The 27,470-nt window shown below is 34.9% G+C and overlaps 1 protein-coding gene across 1 annotated transcript in view; it reads left to right on the top strand.

Moving 5' to 3' along the window:
- The window catches only part of LOC145666658 (uncharacterized), a 41,030-nt gene extending 14,427 nt beyond the window's left edge, over positions 1 to 26,603 (top strand). The window contains exon 4 of the mRNA XM_081734115.1: positions 19,792 to 26,603. Coding sequence (XP_081590241.1) covers positions 19,792 to 26,563 — 6,772 coding nt within the window. The 3' untranslated portion in view covers positions 26,564 to 26,603. The remainder of the gene's footprint in view (positions 1 to 19,791) is intronic.
- The last annotated feature ends 867 nt before the right edge of the window (positions 26,604 to 27,470 follow it).

Consider the following 27,470-nt stretch of genomic DNA (forward strand, 5'->3'; position numbering starts at 1 on the left):
GTTTATTTCTTCGTATTGAGCTACTTTTTTTTTTTCATGTCCAATTTTCAGCCTTCCTTCCTACAGTATTCTACTTCATTCTAAATTTCGAATTAAATGACTAACCATTATATTTCAAAATGTAAGAATTGTCGTTTGTTTCTTGTAATACATTTCTGTTACCTCATTTTTCTGTCCATCACGCCCAGTATCTTCTCAAGCAAAACATCTCAAATTTCTTCCATTTTATTCTTCTATGATATCCGAAATGTCCACGTTTCCAATTCATATAGTCACGGGAAAGAGCGTCTTTATTTATCATTAAACCCCTTTCGTGTACATGTTCTTTGCCTGTCCTTTCATTGCGAATATCGCTGCCGGTGTCGCGGATGGTGAATGGAAATCTGTGATGATAATGATCAATGGATGTCTTGGTCATACTGAGGTGGACGTGTATCCCTACCTACCTACTTGTGTGTGACTTCAATGCTTGTTTTGTTTATTGTATTGCGTAAAAAAATTTAAAAGCTGAAAAAGTAAAAATACCTGAATAAACCATTAAACACAATCACACCATTTGGTTTCAGTTTGGTAAGGACTCTTCTTTTGTTCATTCAGGTCTTTTTGTTTGTTTTTCGCTTGTCTTCTTCATCTTCTGGCGCCATGTATTTTGACGAGGATATGGTGGTTGGTTCATTTTCCATTCCTCTTAACTACGATGACACCACTAATTCTACGGTGAGGATTATCATGCCTATGGGATTGCTAGTGCAGTAGCGTTACTTCTCCTTATGAACATTCTTATGTGGTGTTGCCTGGACTGCACTTTTTTTTTTTCATTTAAAATCATTCATATAAACAACCTTATATGGATATAAAATCTTTAATTTCGAGTCTAGGCTTACCATCTCGTTGATCAAAAATCCGAAAATCAACTTGCACAGAGAATGTGGAAAAGACAAGTATGGCGACTCCTCTAGTCCGACATCTTGTAATTGAAGAAACATATGGTAGTAGGTCTAATATAGACTCTAACTATCCGAATAGTGTCAAAGGTTTGTTCCCTTTTGTTGTTAATAAAGTGTTCTATACAATCGGAAAGGTAAAGGACATGAAATTATGATAAAGCGCACTATTATTAGAAGCAATGAATGAAATACAGACAGACTAGCTACTAAAATTAGAGTGTATTGGACGCCATTGGACCACTTCACGTTTCAATAGAACCTCGCTGTCTACTGATTGGTGGAGTAGTATCACATCGCGATCTCGTCAATTCCACCGAAGAAAAGATCAAATCAATTATCAGCCCAACACGTTGTTGAAGTAGCTCGAATGGAATTAAGAAATCAGCTGAACTGTTTCAAATACAATTACTAATTCTTACTTAGAGTCCACCTATGCTCTTGGAGATTATGAAGGTTGTTTATTATCGCCTCAAACTTCAACGATATGCACCAAGACCTCTTTGCTGCTTTGAATACCAGCATTTCGGGAACACCAGCACGCCGTGTTTTGCAACGGCTGCTATTTGTGAGAATTCTGGTCAGAGAAGTCATTGTATATTGTCCTGTAAAGCGATCAAACCCAATTTTGTTAACTAAAGGAGTAATCAGTGTAATTGATCAGGGACTGCCCAGCTTTTCAACGAGAAGCGTACCCGAAGTCTTGAAGTTATGGGAAGGATTTCCATTGCCAGTTCTAAGCGTCGCCTAAAAGAAAGCATTTCAACCTCACTTACCGTTCCACTTGCCTTCGTTACCGCCACTTCTTGGAAGTATGTTACAACCCAGATATCTGACGTTTCCACACAAACTGAGCTTTCTTCATCTTAGGGTTATAAACGCAAAGCACCAGTTGTTTCTTAATGTAACGAAACTTACAAAACATCACGTGTTATTCGAAGCAGTGCTCTCAAACTAACGCACTTCATCGTCACTCGTCATATATTGCTGGCATCAAATCAAATAAGCAAATACGTTGTCGTCTTAACGACCTTATCCTCTCTCAGAGGAAATCAAAATCCCCGTCTGTTTCGAAACCACTTTCAATTTCACTGAAATCTAATATGGTGGAGAACAAACTGATGAATAGTGAGTTGACGGTAATTGGATCACTCATTCTTCTCAACTATAGCAGTCTCCCTCACTTCTCTACTGGCCGCAGCACTGTTGATGATAGAGATGTGATTAAATATTATCTTCTCTATCTCATTCCATGCCTTTTCATCAAAGTCTGTGTTCAGATATTAACCACATAGAACTGTTGCCGTTAAAATTATATAGAACTCCAGGAAAATTCGCTAAAATTACGAACTAAAATTGGTATATATGGACTAGAATGTACGGTGCGGTAGACAACGCAAAAATCGAGGTGGACTTCGATTAGTGCTCACTGACGAGGTGAAGATTTTCTAGCAACGGACGGTTGAAGCACAGAGAGAGTAAGTCGTTGGCCGCCATAGTTACTACGAAGTTTGTGGGTTCTGTTTATACCTTATGAGAGATAAGGTACAAAAGAAGATACTTACAAGAGAGTAAATTTTAAGCCAGGTTGCTTATCACCATACCAATACCGACCGTCATTACAAAGGTAGAATACAACATCTTCATGTAAATAAGTGATTCCCACCAGTCATATATTATGTCGAAATTTGTAGATGTCCAGAGTTTGTTAACGCAGAAACATTTGAATTCAACATTGAAACTTGAACTTACTAATAAAAAGGAGCTCTAAAAACCACAACGCAAAATAAACACAAAGCCACAGTCAGAAATTCTCTTTTCCTTTTTCCTTTTTAGTTTTCTAGTTTTCTTAGTCCAGTGGTCAAAGTGTAATGTTGTTGGTTCATCAAGTCCCAGATCGAACGCACTACAATGGTCAAATCCTATTTTAAACGTAGATCTCGTCCTATATCCTGTCGTTGGTGAAATAGAACGTAAATATAAATCAATCATTTGTTTCATTTCGCCTTACCGTATCTCATCTGTTCTATTTTGGAGGGTATTATCCAAAAAGGGACCGAAATACTGTCAAAACAACATATAAAAAACGTAAAATATTGCAATTTAATTACCATGTTATTTCTTTTACATTTTTAAAAAAATCAAATGCTGGAAAATTTAATTACTGAATTTGATAAAATATACTAAATACATTTAATTTTGTGTTAACGGAAGCAATAGGTTTTAGGTCGTTGCATTCACGCAAACCGTTACGAAATGGAGTCCCAAATGTTTTCCAGTCAACCACCCAAACTGATTTTCCCTCTGTGCGATTTAGCAGAAAGCTGGAGGTTCTCGCAGATACTTAGCGGTCAACTTGTCTGCTACATGTGACGTCTTGCATCTCCTCAACGCTCTTCCACTCCTTGCGTTGACACATAGTATAGTTGGTTGCCCTGCTATAGCGATATACTTGAACGATTTTTTTATCTATTAAAAGGTGCTGGTGCTTTGAACTAAAACACAGAGCAAGCATATCGTGAAAGCAAGAAAAATATTTTAAAGTTTATTTTGAGGAATATCCATAATAAACGACGGTTTAATTATTTGTTTATCGGCGGTAAACGTGCTAACATTAAGAAATCGTCACTGCTGGTTACAAAATTATTTTGAGGTGTTACCTGGTTTAATATATATTTGGGAAGCTGACTGGAAACATCCATTTTTTGGAGAGATACTACAGGCACATAAATTACAGCATTAACCATACTCTGTGTAGAATGTGGAGACAAAGGTCATGTCGGCAAACCTCATGGTGGTCCGCGAGCAACCGTGAGGGTATTCGAACTCGTCACTGCCCACTTGCTATGTTTAATCTCAATGCCAATAATTACCAATCGTTTCTTATTCTGCGTGCTTGTACCCGTTATCTTGTTAAATTCTCAAAGTTCCAAAGCTAGGAAGACTATATCTCGTTTCTCAGTACGTATTTCTACTGTGTGGCATCGAGTTCAATTAATCAATGGCCATTATACTACTAACAGTAGATGAAGTTCTAGAGTATAACTCCACAGAGATAACCAACATTTTGATTAGATATATTTCTTCTATCTTTGACTCTGCAGACTATTCTGTAAATCTTAATCGATTTCGTATTCCTACCAAAAGGAATCCGTTAATTTTCGTAACGCTAATATTGAGAATCGTTTACTGTTCCATTTTTTCTCTCTCTTTTTGATTACTGTCTACTTTACGTGATTAGCCCAATATTTTGTTAGAGCTTGACCGTTTATCTTACGATATGTTATGCAACGTCTCGCGCGATAGTCAGCTCGCATTGTTGCAGCAGTTTAATCGTATCTGGTAGGAGGAGACTTTTCAACCTTAATGACGTGAAGCTCTACTGTCGCCTTCAATCCTCTGATCCAAGCTCTTCCCTGCGATCTACTGTATGTTGACGATCTAGTTTTTTTTTTTTTTTTTTTTTTTTTTTTTTTTTTTAATCGCCGCTAAGGAACTCCCTGCGATATTCTTTGACAGCTTTAAATGAGATTAATACTTTCTTGTTTGCTGGTTGAAAGATTTGGGCGTTCTGTCTTCTGGTGAAAAATATTATGTGTGGTCTCCTGCTGCCAACGAACTTGCCTTGTAGACACAGACTTGTATCTTAGTAACTCCCCTTTCTTTTGTTGATATAATCAGTTTTATGAATTTGGTCTTTGATCGCCGCTTAACATGAGCATCACATCTTCGTAATCTCAAGTGCCGGTACCCTTATCTCCGAGGTATGAATTTGCTTCGTGTATCTACCGCACTTGAAGTAGGAATCATATTGTTCTGTTGAGAATATATTATAGTCGAATCCGGTTTAAGTTAAACTATAGTTGTATTACTTACTTATTGGCTCATTCCACATTTAAGAAGCATCTTGATACTTGAGAAATTGGCTAGGTATTGGTGCTCATCGCACCAGCTCTGTTGCTATCATTTATGTAGAAACTAATGAACCATCGTTAGCCTATGGTCATGAAATATTTCTGCTAAATGATAAAGATCATGTTTGTTGCTGCTCCTTTCTTTTGGACGGTGTCCAAGTTTATGACCGTAATGAATACGTCCTCATGCTGTAAGCCCTTGGTATGTTCATACTTACGGGAGCTCGTATTAAGTGTCAAGATAAAGTGATCCTGGCGCTCTTGCGTATGACACTCTGATTTCGTAGGTACCTGTTTAGTTTAAGGCCAATCGTCCATATTTTGAAGATTAATGTCCTGTTGAGTATTCATCACACTCTTGTAGAATGTCCTGAATACTGATACCTCAGAGAAGGTTTAGGACTGACTAATAATATTTGTCAGGTTTTCGGGGAAATCGTCTTTTTAATAGTCGTATTTTCGCTTTTATTCATGTGGTTGAAATAGTTAGCGTTCTCTCTGGGTTTTCTTTTCAGGTTTTGTCTGATCTGTTATATTGTTACTACTATTTTAGTAGTTTTCTTGTTATATTTTTATTTTGATATTTATTAATTTAACTTTATCATGACATCTGTTTTAATTTTGTAAATCTTTTTTTTTTTTCCTACAGTTTCTCGAGCTTAAGTTAAATTTAAACTTTTTGAGAAGTCCAATGTTTCATCACTGTTCTATTTTGGGAGTTCTTTTATGAAAATCATTATTTGATCATTGTCATTTCCGTGATGGGTAAAAATTACTTCGACACTGACGTTCTCATTCAACGTACAATTAATCAATCAATAAATCAATGGAATACTAATAAATATTGAATTAATCTTTTCGAACGTTTAACACAGTCCAGCAAAACAAATGGCAGGGTGGTACTTTTAACATTTGGACTTCTGTAGATATCCTTTTAAAGTAATTTTGTATTGAGGCAGTTCCAGATACAAGACAATTGTGAGAGCATTTTATACTGGGAATAAAACAAAACATGGGGAGAAACTTTGAAGTCAATTATTATGGGCTGTACTTAAAGGTAACCCCTAAAAATAATATTGCAGTATTGAGGGAAAAAACGTGGAAAATTTGAGTTAGGATTGCTGACTTTGGGATTCAATTACGAGGTATGAACGTAACATTTTACTAACATCTCTTGGCTAATTTTTTTTTTAGGGGAATTTATAATGTTCATTTTCAATATAAAGACTATATGAGGATGGAATTACTTTCGCGTGAGATCCGAATCATATGTATTCTGCCGAGAACAGACTCCAGGCAGTAGTAGCTCTTGAGAGAAGTCGCTTCGGTAAAGGTTTTAAATGTATCACTACAAATTAACAAGGGACCATTCCGATTTGGTGAATTCAATTGCTGAAAATGATTGCTAGCACTGGTTTCCAGCACCAAAAGAAACAGAGAAAAGAGGGTATTTAGTGGCAGACCTATACAGAGTGGGAGATAAATAAGGGCAAAGTGCGAAGATAGAATGTTGAAAATGTCTAGAAATACCATGTTAATTTTGAAATGAGTAGAGGGATTGAGGTCAAACGTTGGATATGGGGAATACATGTAAAGCTCCACTGAATACGCGTAATGTGAATCATGAGGGACATGTGAAAAGCTACCATGTTGGACTTAGCGCAAGAAGAATGTATGGGAAAGGGATCATGTCACATATGGCTCTTGATGGACACCGTCTATTGAAATCAGACTGTGCAAGAGAAAAGTGAAATGCGATATTGTTCCTATGTGGTTAAAAATGGTAATCAATTAGTTACATCTGTAACAGGAGGCTGAGTTGACTTGATTTTGAGTTTAACGTCTCTTTTCAGCAGCGAGGCTATATGAGACGTGGACCTACTGATTAACGTGGAATCCGAACCACATGAGCTTATGCCGGTAATCGAACCCGGCCAAAGGCGCGTACGCTAACCGCTTAGCCACGGATGAGCTCTGTAACAGGAGGCGTTCCACGCTATGTCAAAGTGTCAATACTGTCGTAAAGGTGACGTGAATGAGGAACTAGAGACCCTGTAGTACGATCCATTAGCACGTTGTATGCACGAGGGGTAGAAAGAGATATAATCGGAACATCAAGAAGAATGTTTGCAACGTGTAACGGAATGAGAAGTAGTTCCACTGGATGAATGCCGGCGTGGTACCTTGCACCAAGACACCTGTTTCATACAGGGTTCTGATATATTAATGACCCCCTCCTACAAACCTTGCCGGTTGTGACACTGATGACTCTTCTTTTAACCAGTTACATACAATTGGCAGTTAAAACACTGTTCACATTACATCTATTCAGTGGAGCTCAACATGCATTCCTCATACCCAACATTTGACCTCAATCTCTCTACTCGTTTCAAAATTAACAAGACATTTCTAGACATTTTCTACGTTTTATCTTCGCACTTTGCCCTCATTTATCTCTCACTCTGTATACGGTCTGCCACTAAATACCCTCTTTTTCTCTGTTTCTTTTGGTACTGAATTCAGTGCTAGCAATCACTTTCAGTAATTGATTTCACCAATTTGGAATGGTCCCTTGTAAGGAAAGAAAGACGTATACAATAATTAGTGAAGTACATAAACTTTCTTCGTTTTGCTTATAACTCTAAATTAGAAATTTTTGCCTATGCGACTTCCTTAAAGAGCTACAACTGAACCAGAAGTATCACATGAGAGAATAAACGAAACATTAAGCCTAAGGTAGCACATTTCGTTTATTTCCATGGATCTTCATTTCTCCTCCAGTGTATATTTTGTGTGATAGCCTGAAGATAATTCCTATAGATGTTGAACATTTTTACGATTCAACGTTCTTTCATTATTACACATCGAGCAATGTTTTGTATTTTTTCTTAAAGTAACAAAAAATGTAGAAATTCTTCCAAGAGGGGCTTAATAAAGTTGGAATTGCGGACTGCATTTAGCTTACATTGTTATATTTCTTATCATTTTGCAGCCTACTTAAACTAACCCTCTATTCCATATGAGTTGTTAAGAGCGCTCGTTGAAATCTCCCAATATGCCAAAGGAATCTTTTGTGGAAACTAGAAACCATGCTCTAAGTTTCAAACACTCAACAGGATATCAAAAGCATATACTGTACAGGTTTAGGAAGATCAAACTTCAGTTTAACTAGTTATAACGAGATCTGATGGTCTGTCTGAGTGAAGTTGCAAATGAAGACCTGCTCTTTAGTTAGAATTGTGATGGCTTATGCTTTACAATATAAGTATTCCAAAATTCTACCTATACACTCTCCTAAATTACTTTTCCCAAAGTTAAGACCCGCTTAAATTGATTTCGCATATCTGAAAATAAGCTTCCATCAAAATGTATGAAAATTGACAGAACCGTTTTCATAAATTGGCAAAGTTAAATTTATGCATAACTAAACATATTTTTCTACATATCCCAATGAGTTTCTGAAGGCTAAAACCTAATTGTTTTTTCCCTTCCGAAAAATGTGTTACAAATGCCTTTATATGTTCTTTTTATCTCAAAATCGTGGCCTAGTTATCTTGTATCTTGTCTAGTCTTGTGTCTAGTTAGATGGGATTTTATCAAATTTGAAGAAAATTATTACATACGCTTCTAAATGGTAATGAAAAATTCTCAACTATGCAACTAATTTAATTTTCAATATTTGAGACCTCATTAAATCAATTCCTCGTATGTTGGAAACTTTTTTGTACCAAATTCCATGAAAAGCATGACTGTCCTGAAAATAATGTACAAGAGTAACTATATGAGTTTCTACATATTCGAAACCTAGCTAAACTGTTTTCTCATCCGCCGAAAACGAGTGTTTTAGACAAAATTCCTGAAAAAAGTCCGAATCGTCTGGCAGTTGTAATTAAGATGCCTTCGAAATTAAATTTCCTATAGGTGTCCCTTAATTTGTCGCTAAGATAAAACCTGGCTAAATCGGTTTTTCATACCGCCAAATAAAGTACTTTCATCAAAATTTAATGAAAATTATCAGAGACACTTTCAAGTTAAAACTTACGATCAAATAAGAATTACTCGTTTCACACAATAGGGAGATAATGAAACTTCAGACTTCAATATACTGCAATAATGCTAATAGGAAGAAAAGTAAATTATTACGTAATACTGCTGAAAGTGCTCTATGATATCCTACACCCACTTCCTCTTTTCTTCCCAGAGATCTCATTAAAAGAAAGCGTCTGGAAAGGATTAACAATAAAGGCCGCCAATTAAAGACGATTGCTCCTAGAAGCACTTTAAAGCCAAAAAAGCCATTGAAACAACAACTGTCGCCAATAGCATCGGAGAAAGTAATAAAAATAACAGAACTTTCAGATCCAGAAGATAAATTGTCCACAGAAAAATCTTTAGCGCACAAGTCAATAGAAAAGTCTTCAACACATAAGTCAATTGACCCTGCAAAAAGTCAGGGTAGTAATGATCAAGATTTGCAAAATAGTGACAATGAATCAGGTGTGCAATTATGGAAACATTATTTCAGCAGAATTTTGAACACCTTAGGCCCGTCAATTCAAACCTTATTGACCAGTGAAGATAGAAGCTTGGAAAGAAACGCCCAGCAGCCTGTTAATTCTTCTTCAGAACAACCAAAACACAATTTGACTAAAGAAGAAACAGTGCAAACATTAAGTAAGGAAGAGAGCGATTCAACGAAATTTCACAAATCTCCTGTTCGGGGAGAAGATCCAAAAATGTATTTATCTAAAACGAAAGAAGAACAAGTAAACAGTGTAAAAAATCAGCAGACGGAACGATCGAAGTCTCCAAGATCTCCTGTCAGAGTCAGATGTGTTCCTCGCATTGATCAGAAGAGCATCAATGATATTCGTCATGAAAAAAGTGCTAGATTAAGTCCTACAGGATCACGAAGATCTAACAGTCCAGGTACGAAAGAAATAGCAACGTACGAAAACAATATTAAGCAACATCAACATAAATGTTCGCATATGTGCAAATCAGATGATCGTATAAAAAGTTCAAATCGTGTCAAGCGTATATGGCCAGTGAAACAACACAGAGAAAGAAATGGTAAACGTGATCAGTTACGAAATATACCCGGGAACATGTACGCTCGTATACATGACAAAAGAGGGACAGGACAGAACCAAAGTTTTATTCGAGATAATTGTCCCAGAGAAGAATTCAGTTGGATTCTCTCGTTTCCTCCAGGACTTCAAAGCGATGACAGTGTCGACACCTTTGTGTCAGCTCTTGGAGATCCCTTGTACTTAGCCAGAGTATCACCTCCTTCTAGTGATACAGACATAGCAGAAGCGTTTAAAGAATGTTACAGTAACATTAATTGTAGTTCATCATCACCCATTAATAAAGAAACGGAAGAAGGTGTCAAACCATACAAGAAAGAAAAGCGTATACAAAAAGCAACTTCTCGAAAAGAACACCATAAAAATAATTCGCTAAGTTTGAAGAAGAACATGGAAAAGGAAGAACAAGCTTCATCTCCTACTAATTCAATCGAAAAGAAACCGGAGAACGAATCAGAACCAAAGAACTTGCAAAGTGATACAACAAAAGATAAAGTTGTTGAGTCGTCAAAGACAACAAAGAAAAAACGTGGAACAAAGAGAAAGTTAGAAGGAAAGCAGGACAAAGCAGGGGAAACACCCGTGAAGAAGCAATCAGATGAGTTGTTGAGAAAGCGCTCTATAGGAATACAAATGTCAAATATTGGGGTTCAGTCACTAGCATCAAAAGAGGTAAACACAAGCAATACTATTTTATGCATTCACATGGAAAAAGATAAAAAGACACAAAATAATAGTGAAAGTTTCGAAATGGATAATAAAATATTAGGTGATGATAAAACTGAAAATAATAATAATTTTTATTCAAAAGAATCTGAAACGAGAAAACTTAACCATAGTAAAAGAAGAAAACATCACAAGACAATAAATAATAAAAATACTTCGAAAACTGTCAATGATTTGACGTCTGCATTGAAATATTCGGAATCACCTATAACTAGTAAAGTTTGTGAAGATTCTACAGTCAGATGGGAAGATGAAATAATTGAACATGAAGGAATGAAGTATCGCCAAACAAAAAGGAATGACCAAGTAGTAAAATGTAGTCATGATGAAAAGATTGAACTGAATGCTAAATATAATGAGGAAATATCATATAGTGATTCCGCTGGCGTATTTAGCGCCCTAAAGCCTCAAACACATAGCGAAATGGAATTTGCGAGAATGTTATCGTACGGTTATTTGCAGGCAAAAAAGATACACAAAATTCTTCAGCAATCTCGAAGGAAGATGAAAAAGGATATTGTTTACACAATTGCTGAGAAACCTAGCACACATGCAGAAAACGGAGTAAAAGCTAGCATATCTGAAGAAGTTAACGAAATTATTAGAGCAGCAACCGAAAATGCGCAATTTCGAATCCGTGACAAAGTGCGAAATCTCACTCTCGAACTAAAAGACTTACTATCTGATGATGATAATGCTGGGATTATGCCTTCAAGGAAAACCGTAGTCTACTCTTTAAATCAATATAAGGAATTCACCACAAAGGATTCCAAAAAAAATAAAAACAATTTACAGACTAAAATTAGCTCCAAATCAAATGAAAATAAAACAAATTTTCAAGATACAAAAGAACATGAAGAATCTTCCGCAAATATCAATAGTTCCTCACAGGTATCCGAAATTAAGCAAGAAGTAGCTGCTACTGAAGAAAAGCTTTCTACAAAAGAGAACGATAATTTCGAAGTGAACGAAATGTGTGATAAAAGATCAGGAGACTATGTCATAACTAAAGACGAACAGAACAGCTCTATGGAACGAAAATCTAGCATACGACAAACTGAAGCAGGAGAAAATGTCCTTCCAGATGCTTCCAATAGTATAGAAGCAAACACGAAAGACGAGAACGTCAATATAAAAGAAATTCCGAATATAGAACCAGCTAAAGAAGGAGAAAACAGTATTCAAGGAACACCAGATGAGGTTAGAATGGAAAAAGAGAATGATGAAACACAAAGCAACGAAAAGAAAGAAGCTAATTCTATAGAAGAAACTCAAAAAATATCAAATACGGAAAGAGAATTGCTTAGTAAGGATGATATTTCTGCTAAGAAAAAGAGTAATAAGTCAGTCAGTTTCACTAGTTTCTCTGTAACAAGGACCGAAAGAAATTTGGCAGGAAGGCCCGAACGAAAAGATCTCTTTGCATATGCAAAACAATCTAGAAAGAAACTGTTTGAAGAACTTGAAAAGAAAGTCGATACTATAGTTCATGATATGAGTTCTACAGGATCTAAGATTCATGGGTTTGAGCACAAACTAGAACATATGAAAGATGACATACTATCAAAAATAGATAGTGCAACATCAATACGCCAGAGCAGTATAGTTTCAACACAAATAATAACAGAAGATGAAGAACTGGAAGAAATTGACCAAAATTCCACAAGCATTACTAGTAGAATTAGACAACATCTAAGACGTATCTCACAAATTAGAATGGAAAGGGAATTGATAGACGAGCCAAGCATTCGAGCTTCAAATAAACCAAGGATAGAAACATTTGAAGATAAACGTTTGGAAGACTTAAGAAAGCGAATCAGAGAAGTTGAACATACTCTAACACGAGCAAGTAGGAAACTTTCGTCAATGAACATATTTCCAATGAATTTCAGATTGCGCAGCACTTGACCACAAAAACAAAGAAGTTCTTTAACGTTATTGTTAGTAATTCTGTCTTAAAAGAGTTTTGTCTGAATACAAGGAAAGAAATATGATCTTTTGGTATTTTCTTATACTTTTTTCTTATGGGCGGGCGTCTTTCATATGTTAACATTGAGAGGAGACAGCAGAGAATGAATGACTTTGTTTGGCTAAAATTTAATGTTTGTCGTATTTTGTTGTTACATCTTTACAATAGTGATTTACTAAAATACCAAAGTTAAAACTGGCGCTGTGAATGTTTGTCACCATCAGTGCCATTTTGATCTCACAATTGATTTGTACTTGTATTAAAAAAAAATGTAAAATTCGACAACCTATCAACCAGCGTCAAATAACACCATGACACCAGTTGAGGATTAAATGAAGTGTACATAAAATCTTTCAGTTTTATATCCCACAGTTACGCCGTTTAGGCTAAAGGAGACGGTGATGATGAGAATGAATGGGATATTGGAATGAAGAAATTGGGAAGAAACGGGAGAACTCTGAGAAAACCCATGCACGGTGTTTGTCCACCACCTCGAGGACTAAATGAAATATATAAACGTGTACATGGTTGCTAAAATAGATAACAGAATCAGGTTTATAGTTTCATAAATTGTGACGATTACACCATCGATAAATTTGGACAAATCTAATTACGATACGTAACCTTTTGCGCTCTTATGTCGGCGAATAATCCTGAGATCCCGAAATTTCCTGGCCAAAAGAATGTTGAAATAGAAGTTTTAGTTTTATAGTATAATTTTAGGGGAAGGGGGAATATTAAGGACTATTTCTACGGTAGAAAAAGAGAGAGTAAAGGGTTAACTTACTTAATAGTAAATTTGACTTATCTCTTTACTTCGTTATTATTGTTAACTGGATCAAAAAGTGTTTCGCGACAATCTTTGTACAATAAATCTACTGTATCTGCTACATTTCCAAAGTCTACAGAGTCCAGGAATTCACATATTTGGGACAACTCTTTCATTCATTTTTTTGTAAGTCTGTTGAAAGATCCTATTACATCTTATTATTCACGAAATTATCTCAACAATTTTCATTAAGCGTGATACAATTTGGTTATAGTACTGAATGGTTTGCTTAGAATGTTCAGTACGAATAACTTTTAAATATGTAGTAACAGATTCAAGAGGGTTTTGTATTAGGATAATGTTAACCAACCACAGCAACTTGAAAGTTCTCTTCAGTTTCGGAAAGTTCCAGTACAATTTCATACTTAGCAGAGAATTTCTCGAATTTTGATGACTAGGCTTACAACAGTGTTGTAAGACAAAGTGGATTTACTCCAGTAATAATCTTTTGGTACTCCTACATAATGAATAATTTCGTCCTATATATATATCCCGTATTGAATTTTTCCAGTAACAGCAGAAACTTTGTGGCAAACTTCCCTATGTCACTAAATGAAGACAATGAGCATCATAATATACAAATGATTCTAACGATTGTTTACTTTTAATTACTGATTGTACATATCCAGTAGCAAAAATAATTGGACAATGTAAACTCGCGAATGATGAGTTATCAACAATTTCCCAACGAAAATATACGGAATACCTTACAATAAGTAAACAAAAACTTCCAGCATTTGCCGTCCTATAAAAATTACACAGACTTTACCAGTGGGACAAATAAATTTCCTAACAATAGACCTATACTTTTCTTTTTATTTTTTTGTTTAAATTCTGCGAATCAACCGATAATGCAGTATTGAATTATTCATATTAATTGAGTATAGATGGATAATAAAATAGATTTTTAAAAAATCGCACGAAACAATGAATTAACTTGTTTTGGAGAAAAAAGGACACCTGGGGTTTTGAACCATTTTAAAGGGGAAGAGCACGTAAATCTGACACTGCCCTGGCTAAACCGAGATGGGAGTCCTACCTACGTATGTAGGTTTAGATTCCGATCCAGCGATTAGTTCAACTACCCAATGGTAAACTATATATTGCCCTCATAATTTTTGTCATTGGGGAGAATTGTTGGTTATATGGGTACGTCATCAAAACGTATGGTGAAAGGCCATGTCTAAGATCCTATAGAGCTTATCGAGTTTTTAAACAGTTTATCGTCTCAGTTATTTTAAAAGCCAGAACGTTAATCGTGAAAAGTAAAATATTAATCCATTCAGTAGTAAAGTTGATATGGTTTGCAAACAGAATTAGCATGATCCATGCATTTTTGTTTTTCCCCTTGCTTTTATACTATATTTAAGAATAATATCATTAGTCACTGGCCTCCAATTTTTTTCTGTACTAAATCAACTTCAGGAATTAAATGACGCCTCAAATAGCATTAAAGATTAATGTATTTTTCAGGACTGCCCTTAGTATTTAGACACATGAAGACTTTCCCGCTTTATAAGATTTTTTTTTAATGCATACGCCCATATTTTATTATATACATATGTTTCAATTTATTTTTATTTATTTGGCATATTAATGGCACAGATTCCACCCACGCTTGTTGTATCATCTAACAGTAGATTTCCAAGCTGTAGATGTCACAGAGAAAGGAAACCCACGTAGATATCATAAATACATATTTGTGTACAGGATGCTCGTCCTCCCAAGGGCTTGGGTGCAAACCTCCAAATTTATCATTTCCCCCCCAAATTCGCCTTTCTTCGGTTTGATTGTACCATTTTCAATGAAAAATTGTGTCTTCCAAGCATTCTCAAGGGAGCAACTTGCGTCCTAAATCCCGCCTGTGGCATCTCTACCTAGGTAACTGCCCTTGTATAATGTAATTTAAGATGCTCTTGCTGATTAACCTGTATTTTACAACATATGTTTGATACTGCAGAATTTTAATCGCAAATCTCTTTAACCGATCTTTTGTAATGTCTGTTCTCTCAAATTATGTATTGTTCTTGATCCTGCATCGTTTGTCGCCTAATCATTTGTCTCATACAGTTATGAAAGATGAATGATAAGATTTGTGGCCGTCATTTTAGGCGAAAAACAGGATCCTCGTTACGTCTAAAATGGCGGTCAATAAAAAAATTCACAGAAGTTTAAGTAGTGGGATATTACGAGAGAAGATTCTTTACTATCTGAAGAATTTAGAAACTGAAATATATATTTATCTATCTATCTATATAATTGATATTGATATATTAAGCTATGGTGAATATTTTTTATTTTGTGGAAAAAGTTCAATTTTTATCATTTTATCAGCAAAACTAAAGGAAAATGAGAAAAAACTTGTTTTTTTTTTAGAATGAACTTTATTTTATTACCCAAAATATAATGTAAAATAAATTATCGATTAAATTAAATATGCATTAAAAGTAAACAAGTACAGGTAAGTTAAGCATCCAATTCGTATGAAAATAAACTAATTTCATTGTTTTTAAGCCTGTCCTTTAAAATACCAAGTCGATCATTCACTCGATACCACTTCTTTTTTCTGAGCTACACTCCGATGATCTAATACTCATTAGAATCTCGTTCTGTGTTTGATCATGCTTCACTTCTTCAATAAATTAGTACATGTTTGGATGATGTCTGGAGAATCGTCTGTTCCACTTGCACTATTCGCCACCCTTCCACTTTATTCGTTGTCCTGTCTTTTGTATTTTCGTATAATTATTGTGCCTTCAAAAGTCCTATCCTGAATGTGGTTGCGTAAACTCGAGATATACAATGAAATAAAGTTTATGCTTCATATAAAATCGAAGCTCTCAATCCATACATGCTGTATCTACTTCTACTTCTCTCCTAAAGTCTTTGGGGAATTTAGTTTAGTTTTATAATACAGCAGAAATATGTTATCTTTAGTAATAAAAATAATGTGTGTATGTGTGTATCTGTTTGTTGATAGCTTTTTGCATAGAAAGGAATGACCTAAAGCCACCAAATTTTTCACAGAGATAATTTTTTTTACCAGATCTAATCGCCTATGAAGCTTGCTTTTTTTAAAAAAAGTCAGCACGGGGGAAAATTGTGGATTAAGGGAGATTATAAATCCCCCGAGACACTGAATATTAGAGTCAAATTTATATAGTTTTCGGGGTCGCTGAGATGTACGTAACATTTTCCCGATGCCACTCAAGTTTAACTTTATCCCAGATTATTATGGTGGGTTGGGGAAACGGTGTAAAAAAATATTATATCCAAAAATACCTATATTAGTGTTAAATTCATAGTTTATGGGGTCGCCAAGATAACGCTCTCAACTCGTTAAAGTCCAACTTCATCTCCCATCGTCATAGGAGATTGGAGGACGTGAAAAATAACATATTCGAAATGACCGATATTAGTATCAAATCCATAGTTTTCAATATCACTAAGTTAGTTGGTGACAGTCCTAGTAACACTTGAGTTCAACTTTAGGCAAGAAGGACATGGCAGTTGTTCCGGGCATTGATAGATACATCGCTGAAGGCGTTGACCTTTGGTATTTATTTATTTCATTCATATTGACAGGGACAACCCCAAAGGCGTTACTCTTCATTTTTATATATTTCACCGATATTGACAAGGATAACGCCAAAGGCGTTGCTCTTTGTTATTTGTATATTTCACTGAAATTGACACGGACAACGCCGAATGCGTTTCTTTTTCGTATAGATTTATTTCGCTTGTTTTTTTATCTTCAAATATGATATACTGCATAAACCTTATCTTCCTCGTCCGATGAAAGGTATTTCAGCTAGTACAGAATAATGCAGTACAATAATAATTATAAAACAGTAAATCAGTCAATATGAAAGAAATATTAAAAGAAATAAACACAATATAAAAACAAATGATAAGATACACCATATGTATATAATTAATGAAATCCTATATTTATACAAGCACAAGTTGGTTTGTGTTTTTAAGTTGATTTCGTGTTTTATGCAATGTAGTTTTCATGTCAAGCAGTATCTTCCCTCATAATGACAAGGTAAGGAAACAGGTATATAGTTCCTTTGAAACTTTGTTTTCGTTATTTCTAAACATGACAGAGTTGCAACACTGAACAGTTACTTTTGCACAGCAATACAATATGGATGCATGATCAGACTCGGTGGGGGAAACTACGTCGAAAATGTGTAACAGCGTTTTTTAGGCCAGTCATCCTGAATGTGGTTTTCCCGGATTTTCCGCATCCACACTAGGCAAATGCCGTGATGATACCTATATAAGTCCCAGGCCACTTCCTTCCTTCCTTATTCTTTTCTTCCTCCCCAATTTCCTGTACAATATGCTCACCGAGGGACGTAATTCTTCATATGTAAAAGGTTAATATGGCCATAGATGCCGAAAGTCCAGAAATATAATTCCTAATCATAACCCTATATATTTATTGGCTTGAAAAAAAAGTCGTTCAAACGTTGAATTGTTCAAACCGAGATTTACGTAAGAATTTAATCCTTTTCCATAAAAAATAAAATTAAATAAAAAATAAAAAACAAATTAATTTAAAAATATATATATTTGGTATTTCATAAATTATAATACAGATATAAACCTAAAACTTTCTCAGTTTTAACATTAAACAAAAATTTTAATCAGGACATCATCAATGTGAAAAAAAAAACACTTTTAAATTCATATAAATAGCTGTCTATTCGTATAATAATCATAGAGATAAAGACTGTGTGTCTGTTAGATATTGTGATCATCTATTAATTTCTCTATATCCTCATTACTAACCTCTAATTCCATAACTGTTCCCAAAGGTATAACTTCATTCGAATTCCGAATCCACTTTTATCATTCGAACTGAGGAACGTTCTAAGTTAGAAATATCCGAATTACGAGACAACACTGTATTGTGAAAATAAAATAAAGTTTGAAATTTAATCATACAGAAAGAAGTTGTAGAGTCTATCTATAGTAGATTTAATGATTTAAGAATCTCTAATTTCGTTTTCGATTAGTTATTTGTAAAATAAAATGAGAAAGTTAATACTATAGAATACTATAATTATAGAATTTATAGAATTTATAGAATATTATAGAATTTCTTACCCTTTTCTAAAACTATACACTGAACTTGTTTTAAAATCGACAATTCTAAGGGATTGTGTGTTGAGTTTGGTATTGTACTCATTTATTAATTTTATTTATTTGTGATAGGGAAAATGTACAAACTTAAACATTGGATAGGTATGTTCTGATGTCAAATTGTAACTTTTTTTCTTTTATTATACATTTATATTATGTTTATAAGTAAGCGCCCTAGAAAGCCAATGTATCGTAAGCGACACACAAACCTGAACTTATGACCGATATATTCTATGTATTGTTACATTTACTACATCAAGGAAAAAAATTCTATTGAGCGTATTCATATGCGTTAAGCACTCAAATAAAAATATAACATATTTTATGAAATAATGAAACAGTTGATGTTTAAACTCAACACTCATCAATACAATCTCACTTATCATTTCTAAACATTCATCTATTATTTTAGATCGTTGTATTTGTCCTTTTACTTTACTTTTATAGGTAATTTGTTATAAAATTTCTGGTATATAGAAAATATCCGTAAATAATACCAGATCATAGTTAACACAAATGTGGATTAATTTCTAGTTTCGTTCGATTTGTTTAGAAAATTCCCTATACTAACTCCTAACTTTCTCATCTAAGTTTCTTATCATATTTGTTTTGACGTGTTTAGTTCTATTCAACATCCAATAGACACTAGCAGTAGCGTATTAAGGGAGGACTTCCGGCCTTAAGCCCCATCCCGAAATCTTATTTACTATTTTAAAGTAAATGAAATAGCTTGCAGAATTTTCACATTTTCAGGAAAAGTTAGCAAAGCACCTTCGAAACAAAATCGTAAATACGCCACTGGATAGTAGTATAATTTGGTTCTATACATTAGCATGCAAAAGCTCTGCAGTCCGGATATTTCGGAAGTTCGTTTTCGATATTTTGGCTTTCTAGGTGTAATTGGTCCTCATACACCTCACACCTTATCTGGTCGGTTGATTAAATAAAAAGAAAGAAAGAAAATAACAAGAAATCAGTTTCTGTAGCACATGAGCAAGCGTAACGTGAGAAAACAAGACACTCGAAATAAAAACTTTGGGGTCACTAGAGAAGTTCACAGCAATTCCAACTAGATGTCGCTTACGCTTCTTTGGCTTTCTGGAGACAACTCGTATCACTTCACTTCTGCATGGTTACAAACTAGCCTTTTTCTTTCTTTTCTCAGAGATATTGCAAAAGTAAATAGTCCTAAATCATCGAGAAAGGAAAGAGCTCCAAGTTCTGCTCGACTTGAAACTAGTTCAAATCAATTAAATAGTTCTACATCTGGTAATATACCTAATACTACTACTGTCGTCAAAACATCAACACAGAAGAAAACGAAGAAAATTGAGAAATCTGGAAAAAGTAACAAAACAGAAGAGATAAATAAAACTAAACAAATGAGCAGAGTTGGTAAGAATATAGTGGATACAATTGAAAACATTTCAATAATTAAAGCAGCAAGAGACTTACAAAGTAAAGCTGAGGAGACTAAAACTTATCAAAATGTCAGCCCTACGAAGTCTGAAAACAAGGCCGAACAGTCTCTAACTGCTAGTAAAACTGAAGCTAACAAGTCTGTTCAATCTGTAACTGCTTCTAAAATTGAAAGCAATAAAACTGGCCAATTTTCAACTAGTATTAGAAGCGAAGCTAATAAACGTGGCCAATCTGTAACTAATACGAAAATTGAAAGTAATAAACGTGGCCAATCAGTAACGTGTTTAAGAACTGAAGGGAACAAAATTTGTCAAACTGCGGTTAGGCAAGTGAAAGTCAAAAATGAGGAATCAAAAATAGCAGGGACTGTTGTGAATCTCGTGAATCATGAAGATAAAAATTCTGAAAAACTCAATGATAAAGAAGATAGCCAAAATGGAACATCAAGCTGGAAAAATTACCTAATTCAAACGTTAGATCTTTTAGGTGTTCAAAGTGAGATTCTTTCAAAAGAAGAAAAAGGTTTAGCAGATGCAGCTGTACAAGTAGCAATACTCGATGTTTCACAAGTCCAAGATGTTAAGCCAAATGAATTTGTAACAGACCAAACTAAAGAGAGCACACTTGATGGTTCAACATATCAAGCAGCAGCTCAGGAAGTTACGAATCTATCAAGGTATTCGAAACCCAAGATTAACAACGAATATGTAACATTAACACAAGGTAAATCTCAGACAGCTCCAAATTCAAAGGTATTCGTCAAGAAGCATACGAACAAAACAACTGTAACAAATGACAAATACCAATCACATAAGGAACAGGCTTCAAACAAAAGTAAAACAAAGGTAACACAAGGCCAGAAAAAATCTGTTACAAAGGAAACAAGTGAACGCGAAATAGCGATATTGACAGATACATTCGATGAGGGGGAAGAGATTGAAATAAGAGAAACCAATTTGGAAGCTATTGATCCACAGGGAAAGATCGTCAAAACCTCTGAGAAGAGACAAAATGAAACCACCACAATGAGAGTGAGCACACAAAACAGTAAGAAGCGCTTGCCAACAAATGCAAGCCAGTTCTCCATTATTACGAAACTTAAAAAGGAAACCACTTTCATCAAACCAAAGCCGGATTACAAACATGTAAAATTTCAACTTCCTTTCGATCAAACTAAACGAAAGTCTGATGATTCAGAGCGAACTTTAACACCGGGAAATTCTCGAGCAGCATCAAATTCAAAGTTTTCTTCCGTCAAGAAACATACAAACAAAACAGCTGTAACAAATGGAAAGCACCAATCACGTAAGGGTCAGGCTTCAAGTAAAAGTAAAATAATGTTAACACAAAGAATAGATAATAATAATGTACTTGCAGAGAAAAAATCTATTACAAAGGGTACAAGTGCACGTGCAATTGCTGCATTGACATATACGTACGATGAAGGGAAAGAGATAGTAATAAAAGAAACCAATCTGGAAACTGTTTGCCCACAGGAAAAGATTATCAAAACCTCTGAGAAGAGACATAGCGGAACCATCAAACCAAACAAAAGCACAAAAAATGGTAAAACTATAAAAAGTCAATCTCTCATATCCTTTTCTCGCCGAAAGTCGCCTCGTAGTAAACAACACACTGTTTCGAAAAGAAAACAGAATTCGTCTAAAAATAAAAAGAAAGAAGAAAGTGCCATCGTGGAGAAGCAAGATTCAGATATTAAAGAGAACATTATGAAGGAAATTGCTATACTAGAAGCGCAATTTGCTGAAATATCTCAAAGTGAAATACAACAATATGCTACACGTATCCTTAGCATTACTGATTTGGCAAATGAAATCATAATGAAACTAGGCGAAAGTCAATTATCTCAAGGTGAATTGCAAGAAAATCAGATTTTAGCAAAAACGGAAAAAGATGACAAGGTTGCAACACAGAATACAGGAGTGAAAAATAGGCCATCTAGTTGCTCTCCAGTATGTCGTACACCAGACACAAAACATCAGAGATCAATTAGTGCTTCGTTACCACATCATACTCAAAGCTTGAAAAAGCCTACTAATTCAAAATTATGTCTTTCCCATGACAAGAAACAGACGAGAACAAATAGCACTTCTGTTGAACGTCATACAAAGGAAACAAAAGAGAAAAGAGATAATGACTCTCCGACTCATTATATTGGTGATACGAATGAACAACGAACAGATTGTGACTCTGTAATAACGTATACAGAGGATGTGAAAGAGTTATTTTTAGATAGCAACCTTTTACCAAGTCCTATTGAGGAAGAAAGCGCCCAACCAACAAAAACTTCTTGTCCAACAAATCAAACACAGAAAACAAAGCAAGCAGAAAAGAACACATCTTTTGTACAGAAAACACAAAGCAAAAAACAACAAAAAACTAGTATTCCTTCCCCAATACGAGCAGAGAAATCTGTTACTTCCTCTGAACGGAGTACTCAAAACCCATACCATAAATTAGATAATTCTTCTTCCGAAAACAATCTGCAAATCAAACAACAGGAAACAGTTATTTCTTCTCCAGTTACTCCAGTGAGCCATAAGGAGCGAGAGAGAGAAATTGCTCCTGAATGTCGTTCGCAAAGCACAAAACGTCGGAAATCAGCTACTTCTTCCCAAGAACGCCATGTGAAGGGAAAAAAATATCTTAGATCAACATCCTCCTCAGAATGTATTAAACAAGATCGAGAACGTAAGACATCAGTTATTTCTATTGCTGAACATCATTTGCAAAATACACATCAGGGCTCAAGTGTTTCTCTTACAGGAGAGACAAAGCAGCAGCAAATATTAGTTTCTTCTTCTCCAGAATGCCTCAGGCAGGACACTCGACCCAAGAGGTCTGTTTCTCCTTCAAAACGCAAAACCACATCATCTAAGACATCAGCTATTTCTTCCGAGCAACGCACACAGAATAGAGAAGGTGAAAAATCTGTAACTTCTTCTCAAGAAAGATCTACGCCTTTTCTAGAGCCTCATGCACAAAAAACACAATATCAAAAATTAGTTACCCCTTCAGAATACCATACACAGAACGTCAAACAGGAAGAAATGTACAATGGTGTTTCTTTAGATGTCAAAGAAAAAAATAAAACTAGTTCTGGAATGTTACAAACGGAGAGTGATGGAAGTGTTGACAACTTCTTTTCTGCATTGGAAATATCTGTTAGTCTTACTCAAATTGCAAATTATATAAGAAATTCTATGGGCTATGAGTGTGAAGTAGAGAAAGAACATGCTTATCCTCAATTAAAGACCACAAGAACAACATATAGTTTAGCGGAAAATCTTGCAAAGAACATAAATAGTGAAACAACGATATATCATGCACCGATGCAAAGAAAACAAATTACCGATATTATGCAAATAACGAGTAAAGAGCGTATGATAGGCACTGATGCTTCGATGCAAAAAAGACAGTCACAACATATAAATGCAAAGAATAGTAAAGTAAGTGATGCACAAACACTTAGAACAAAGAGAAAGAGAGTTCGAAGAGAATGGGGAAAGCCAACAACAGTTATAATCAATCCAAGTGTCTCTATAGAAGCAGTACAGGCTTTTCCCACAGATCCTGTAGTTGATACCGTGATAAATGATGGCAATGTATTAAAACAAGATCAAGAAATATCACAACAAGGTAGGATTGCATTAGAAGGTAACATGATTACAAAAACACTAAGCTCTGGAGCTTTAACAAATTATGAAACAGACAAGAATACTGCAAAGAAAGACGAAGCCAAAGAAAACGAAATGCGTCCTGTTAAATTTACTGACTCTCTAGAAATGAAAAGAGATGACAGATATAATGAAATCCAGAAGTTGAAAGAAATTCGTAAATCAATTGGAAATGAAAGAAAAGCATATATTATTGATGAGGATCTTCTGTACGAACTAGAACAAGAAAGAAAAAGACGTAGTCAGAAATTACAGATAGCACCAGAAGCAATGCAGAGATCGAGCTTAGTAGCGGTTTGTCTTGTGCCAACAAAGCGTACGATAAAAGTACGAAAATCGAATTCTCAGAATTCTAAAGATGGAATAGAAACAGAAAGACCTTTTACTGTACCAGATGATGATATAAGAAAACCATGTAAAACTATAAAAAAAGAAGTGCTCTCGGATGCAATATTACAATACATTGGTGCAAAGAGCCTAACTTTTATTACCGATCGACTCAGAGAATTAGGTAAATACAAAGGTGAAACTGAAAAGCTACTTAAAATTGCAGATAATGAAAGTAAAACATCGTTTAATTGGCAAGTAGAGTATATTCCTGTCATAAAAAAGTCAGGCTCGAATTTTGTTGTATTTCCATTAACAGAAAACCTGAGTACTAGTCGTAAACGTGATGCACTAGGACACAGAGGAGTGGAACCAATGGAATCGAAGTTGACAGATCTCTCCATACGAAGCAGCTGCACGGAAGAAACAATCCGCGGCAATTTGAAATATAGATCGTTTTACGAAACGTTAGATACTTTACGCGTTAATAAAGGTATTGATGAGACAACTTGGAAGAAAATTAAACAGCTTGATTTTAAAAGCGAAGAAGGCAGCGAGGACGACACAGAAACTCTTGATTCAAGAAGTGATATTAGTAACGAAGAAGAATTTGGAAAAGTGTTATCATATGGGTACACCCAAGCTAAAGCAATTCATGAGGCATTGGTGAATTCAGAAAATATAATACAAAGGGAAATTGCTTCCATAATTACAAAGAAAGTTGGAAATGAACTGGCACCTAGTGTATCACAGGAAGTGAACAAGATTATTAAAAAGGCCACAATAATGGCTGAGAATCAGATACGTGGGAGAGTGCGTAGTGTTACAAGGCGTCTAAAATGCATTATGTCCATGGAAAGTGTGGATGAATTAAATGATCCACTAAGTTACACTAATGCTGTGACAAGGCAAGAGGATAACGCACAAAATAGTATAAATAAACTGTTTAGTAACTCACTTGTCGAATCTAAATCTAGCATAAAGGAGGATGATCAGCCTTGTAGCACTGAATCCCCTATGGTGCTTAAACCAATTAAAAGTTTAGGTGCAATTGAAGTAGACAAGAGTGATTATGACGTTTACTCCACGGAGAAGCAAGAACTCATTGTTGATTCTAGCCTCAAACCTGAGTCCGAGAACACGACAGGAGATCCTTTAAAAGATGATCATAAAGTAATTTCTATCAGAAACCCTAGTCACTCAAATCAAAAAAAGTATGAAACTTCAGCTGTTCGTCCTTCAAAACTAGAACAACGAACTAGTAGCTTTTACACAGGACATGCACATGCCAACCACTCTCGGTCAAGTCGAGAGAAAATTGGTCTTCGCCCAAGCCATGGAAAAGGAAGCACTGTTAGTATGCGTTCAAATCAGGAACACCGACGCACTTCTAGTTTCCGCTTGAGACCAGACAAAAAATCTTCAAGCAGCTTGTACGCGAACCAGCAACAGCAGCGTACACATTTAAGGAAAGAAAGTGTGCATGTACGTGACTCTTCTTCAAGACAAGAACAGGTATGTTCTAGGAAATCCCGTTCAAGGCAAGAGAGTGAAAGAAACATTCCTTACAGTCTAAGAAGAAAACAAATACGTATTCCAGGTTCACAATCAAAAGAAGCTCGTAATATTGATTCACAGTCAAGTAACGATGTGAAACGTGCCACTAACTCATACTCTAAACATGCACAAATCTCTCCTACTTCATCTTCCTCTAGGCAGCAAGTTTTATGTGTCAACTCTAAAAACAAAGTACAGTCTCCAATTTCCAGTATTAAAAATCTCAGTTCCAAAACTATACTGGCGGTAGATTCAAAACTTAAAGAAGATACTACAACTAACGCCATACAAAATATTTCCGAGAGGCGAAATAAAATAGGTTCTTCTGATTCGGAAAACCAATTTAATAAAAATGAGACAATAAGAGCTGAAAGCGCCACTATTTCAAGTGAAAAACAGGAAAGTAATGTTTGTAATTTATTCAACAATTCTAAGACGTTCTTAAATATGAATCAAAAGGGAACTGAGACATCGATGGCAATTTTAGGAAACAGTTTACGTTCGAAAGAGGAGAGTAAAAAAGTATTTGAGAAAAAAGTAAACACTCTTGTACAGGAAATGAATCTGACAGAAAATAGAATTTTAGGTTTTAAAGAACGTTTAGAAAATATGATAGACAAAATACAATTCCAACTTGAAAATTCGTCTTTAAATAGAACTGAGAATGAAAACAATTCTGGAAACGATCCAGCTAGTGATTGGCGTTCCTCTGGTTTAGAAGAAAGAGTTGCAAAGCTATCGCAACAAATTACTCAGTTGGAAAATACCACAGAATTATTTGAAGAACCTTTCAGATTTGGAAACGATGAATTAGAAGAGAGTCTTGAATTTCCTAATAAAATAAGAATGGTTATGGAGAAAGAGAAACTTCATGAAATGAAAGACAAGATAAGACATGTTGAAACAGTTCTTTCTAACAGGTTAGGGACTTGACAGTATGAAGAAATAAATTATGAGTTTCGAACCATAAAAATATATTTCGTGCATGTGAAAAACTCCTAGTAGTTGTGAATTGTATGGTTAGTACATATTATTTTAGAAGAGATTATTAATGAATAGAACAAATGAAATGTAAGATATTATTTATACAATTTTGTATGAGCCAGGTTCTGGATGAAACATAGGAATTCATAAAACGCAAGTTTTCTTTTCCTCTTGACTAAATATGGTAATTTACATTAATAAAATATTAACAATTATTACAAAAGTAAGAAGTTTTGTAGATTTCTCGTCCTGTATTCTCTTGAAAACTTAAAACCATCGGCGTCTCTAGCATGTAAAAATTAAGTAGGACGTTTAGACCCAACAAAGTTTATGACAAAATCATGAGGTTAATGAGAAAATACTTGAGCTACCGAGATCAGGTTTCTTCCATCACTGGTAGATCGCTTACTACATCAGTATTTAGAATTTCTATGTACTGTGATTTTGAGAAAGGAAGTAGGAATTATATCATTAATACTATCCATTAATTTTATATTTCTCCATCTTCCTTATTTTCTTTCTATCGTATCATCTACCACATCACTCAAAGTAATATTTCTTTCCCAGCGATAGCCTAACGTCTTTTTAATTATTTCATATTCTATTCTTCTATTCTTTTAATCTTGACACTCTTTATTGGTTTATCATTCCAATCACCTAAGTTTTACATTAGTTCAACATACCAAATTTGTAGAACTCACATACAATGTTTATTTTTATTTATTAATTAATTTTTTCCTCTTTTCGAAAATACCCATATTTCTGTTCCGTATAATTTAATATTCACCAGCCAGGTAAATACTGTTGTAGTTTGCAACGTTTCGAGGGCTGACATTGTTCTCATCTTCAGGCAAAT

The sequence above is a fragment of the Thermobia domestica genome, chromosome 12 (assembly GCF_964235325.1).
Source record: "Thermobia domestica chromosome 12, izTheDome1.hap1.1, whole genome shotgun sequence".
NCBI classification, from domain to species: Eukaryota; Metazoa; Arthropoda; class Insecta; order Zygentoma; family Lepismatidae; genus Thermobia; species Thermobia domestica.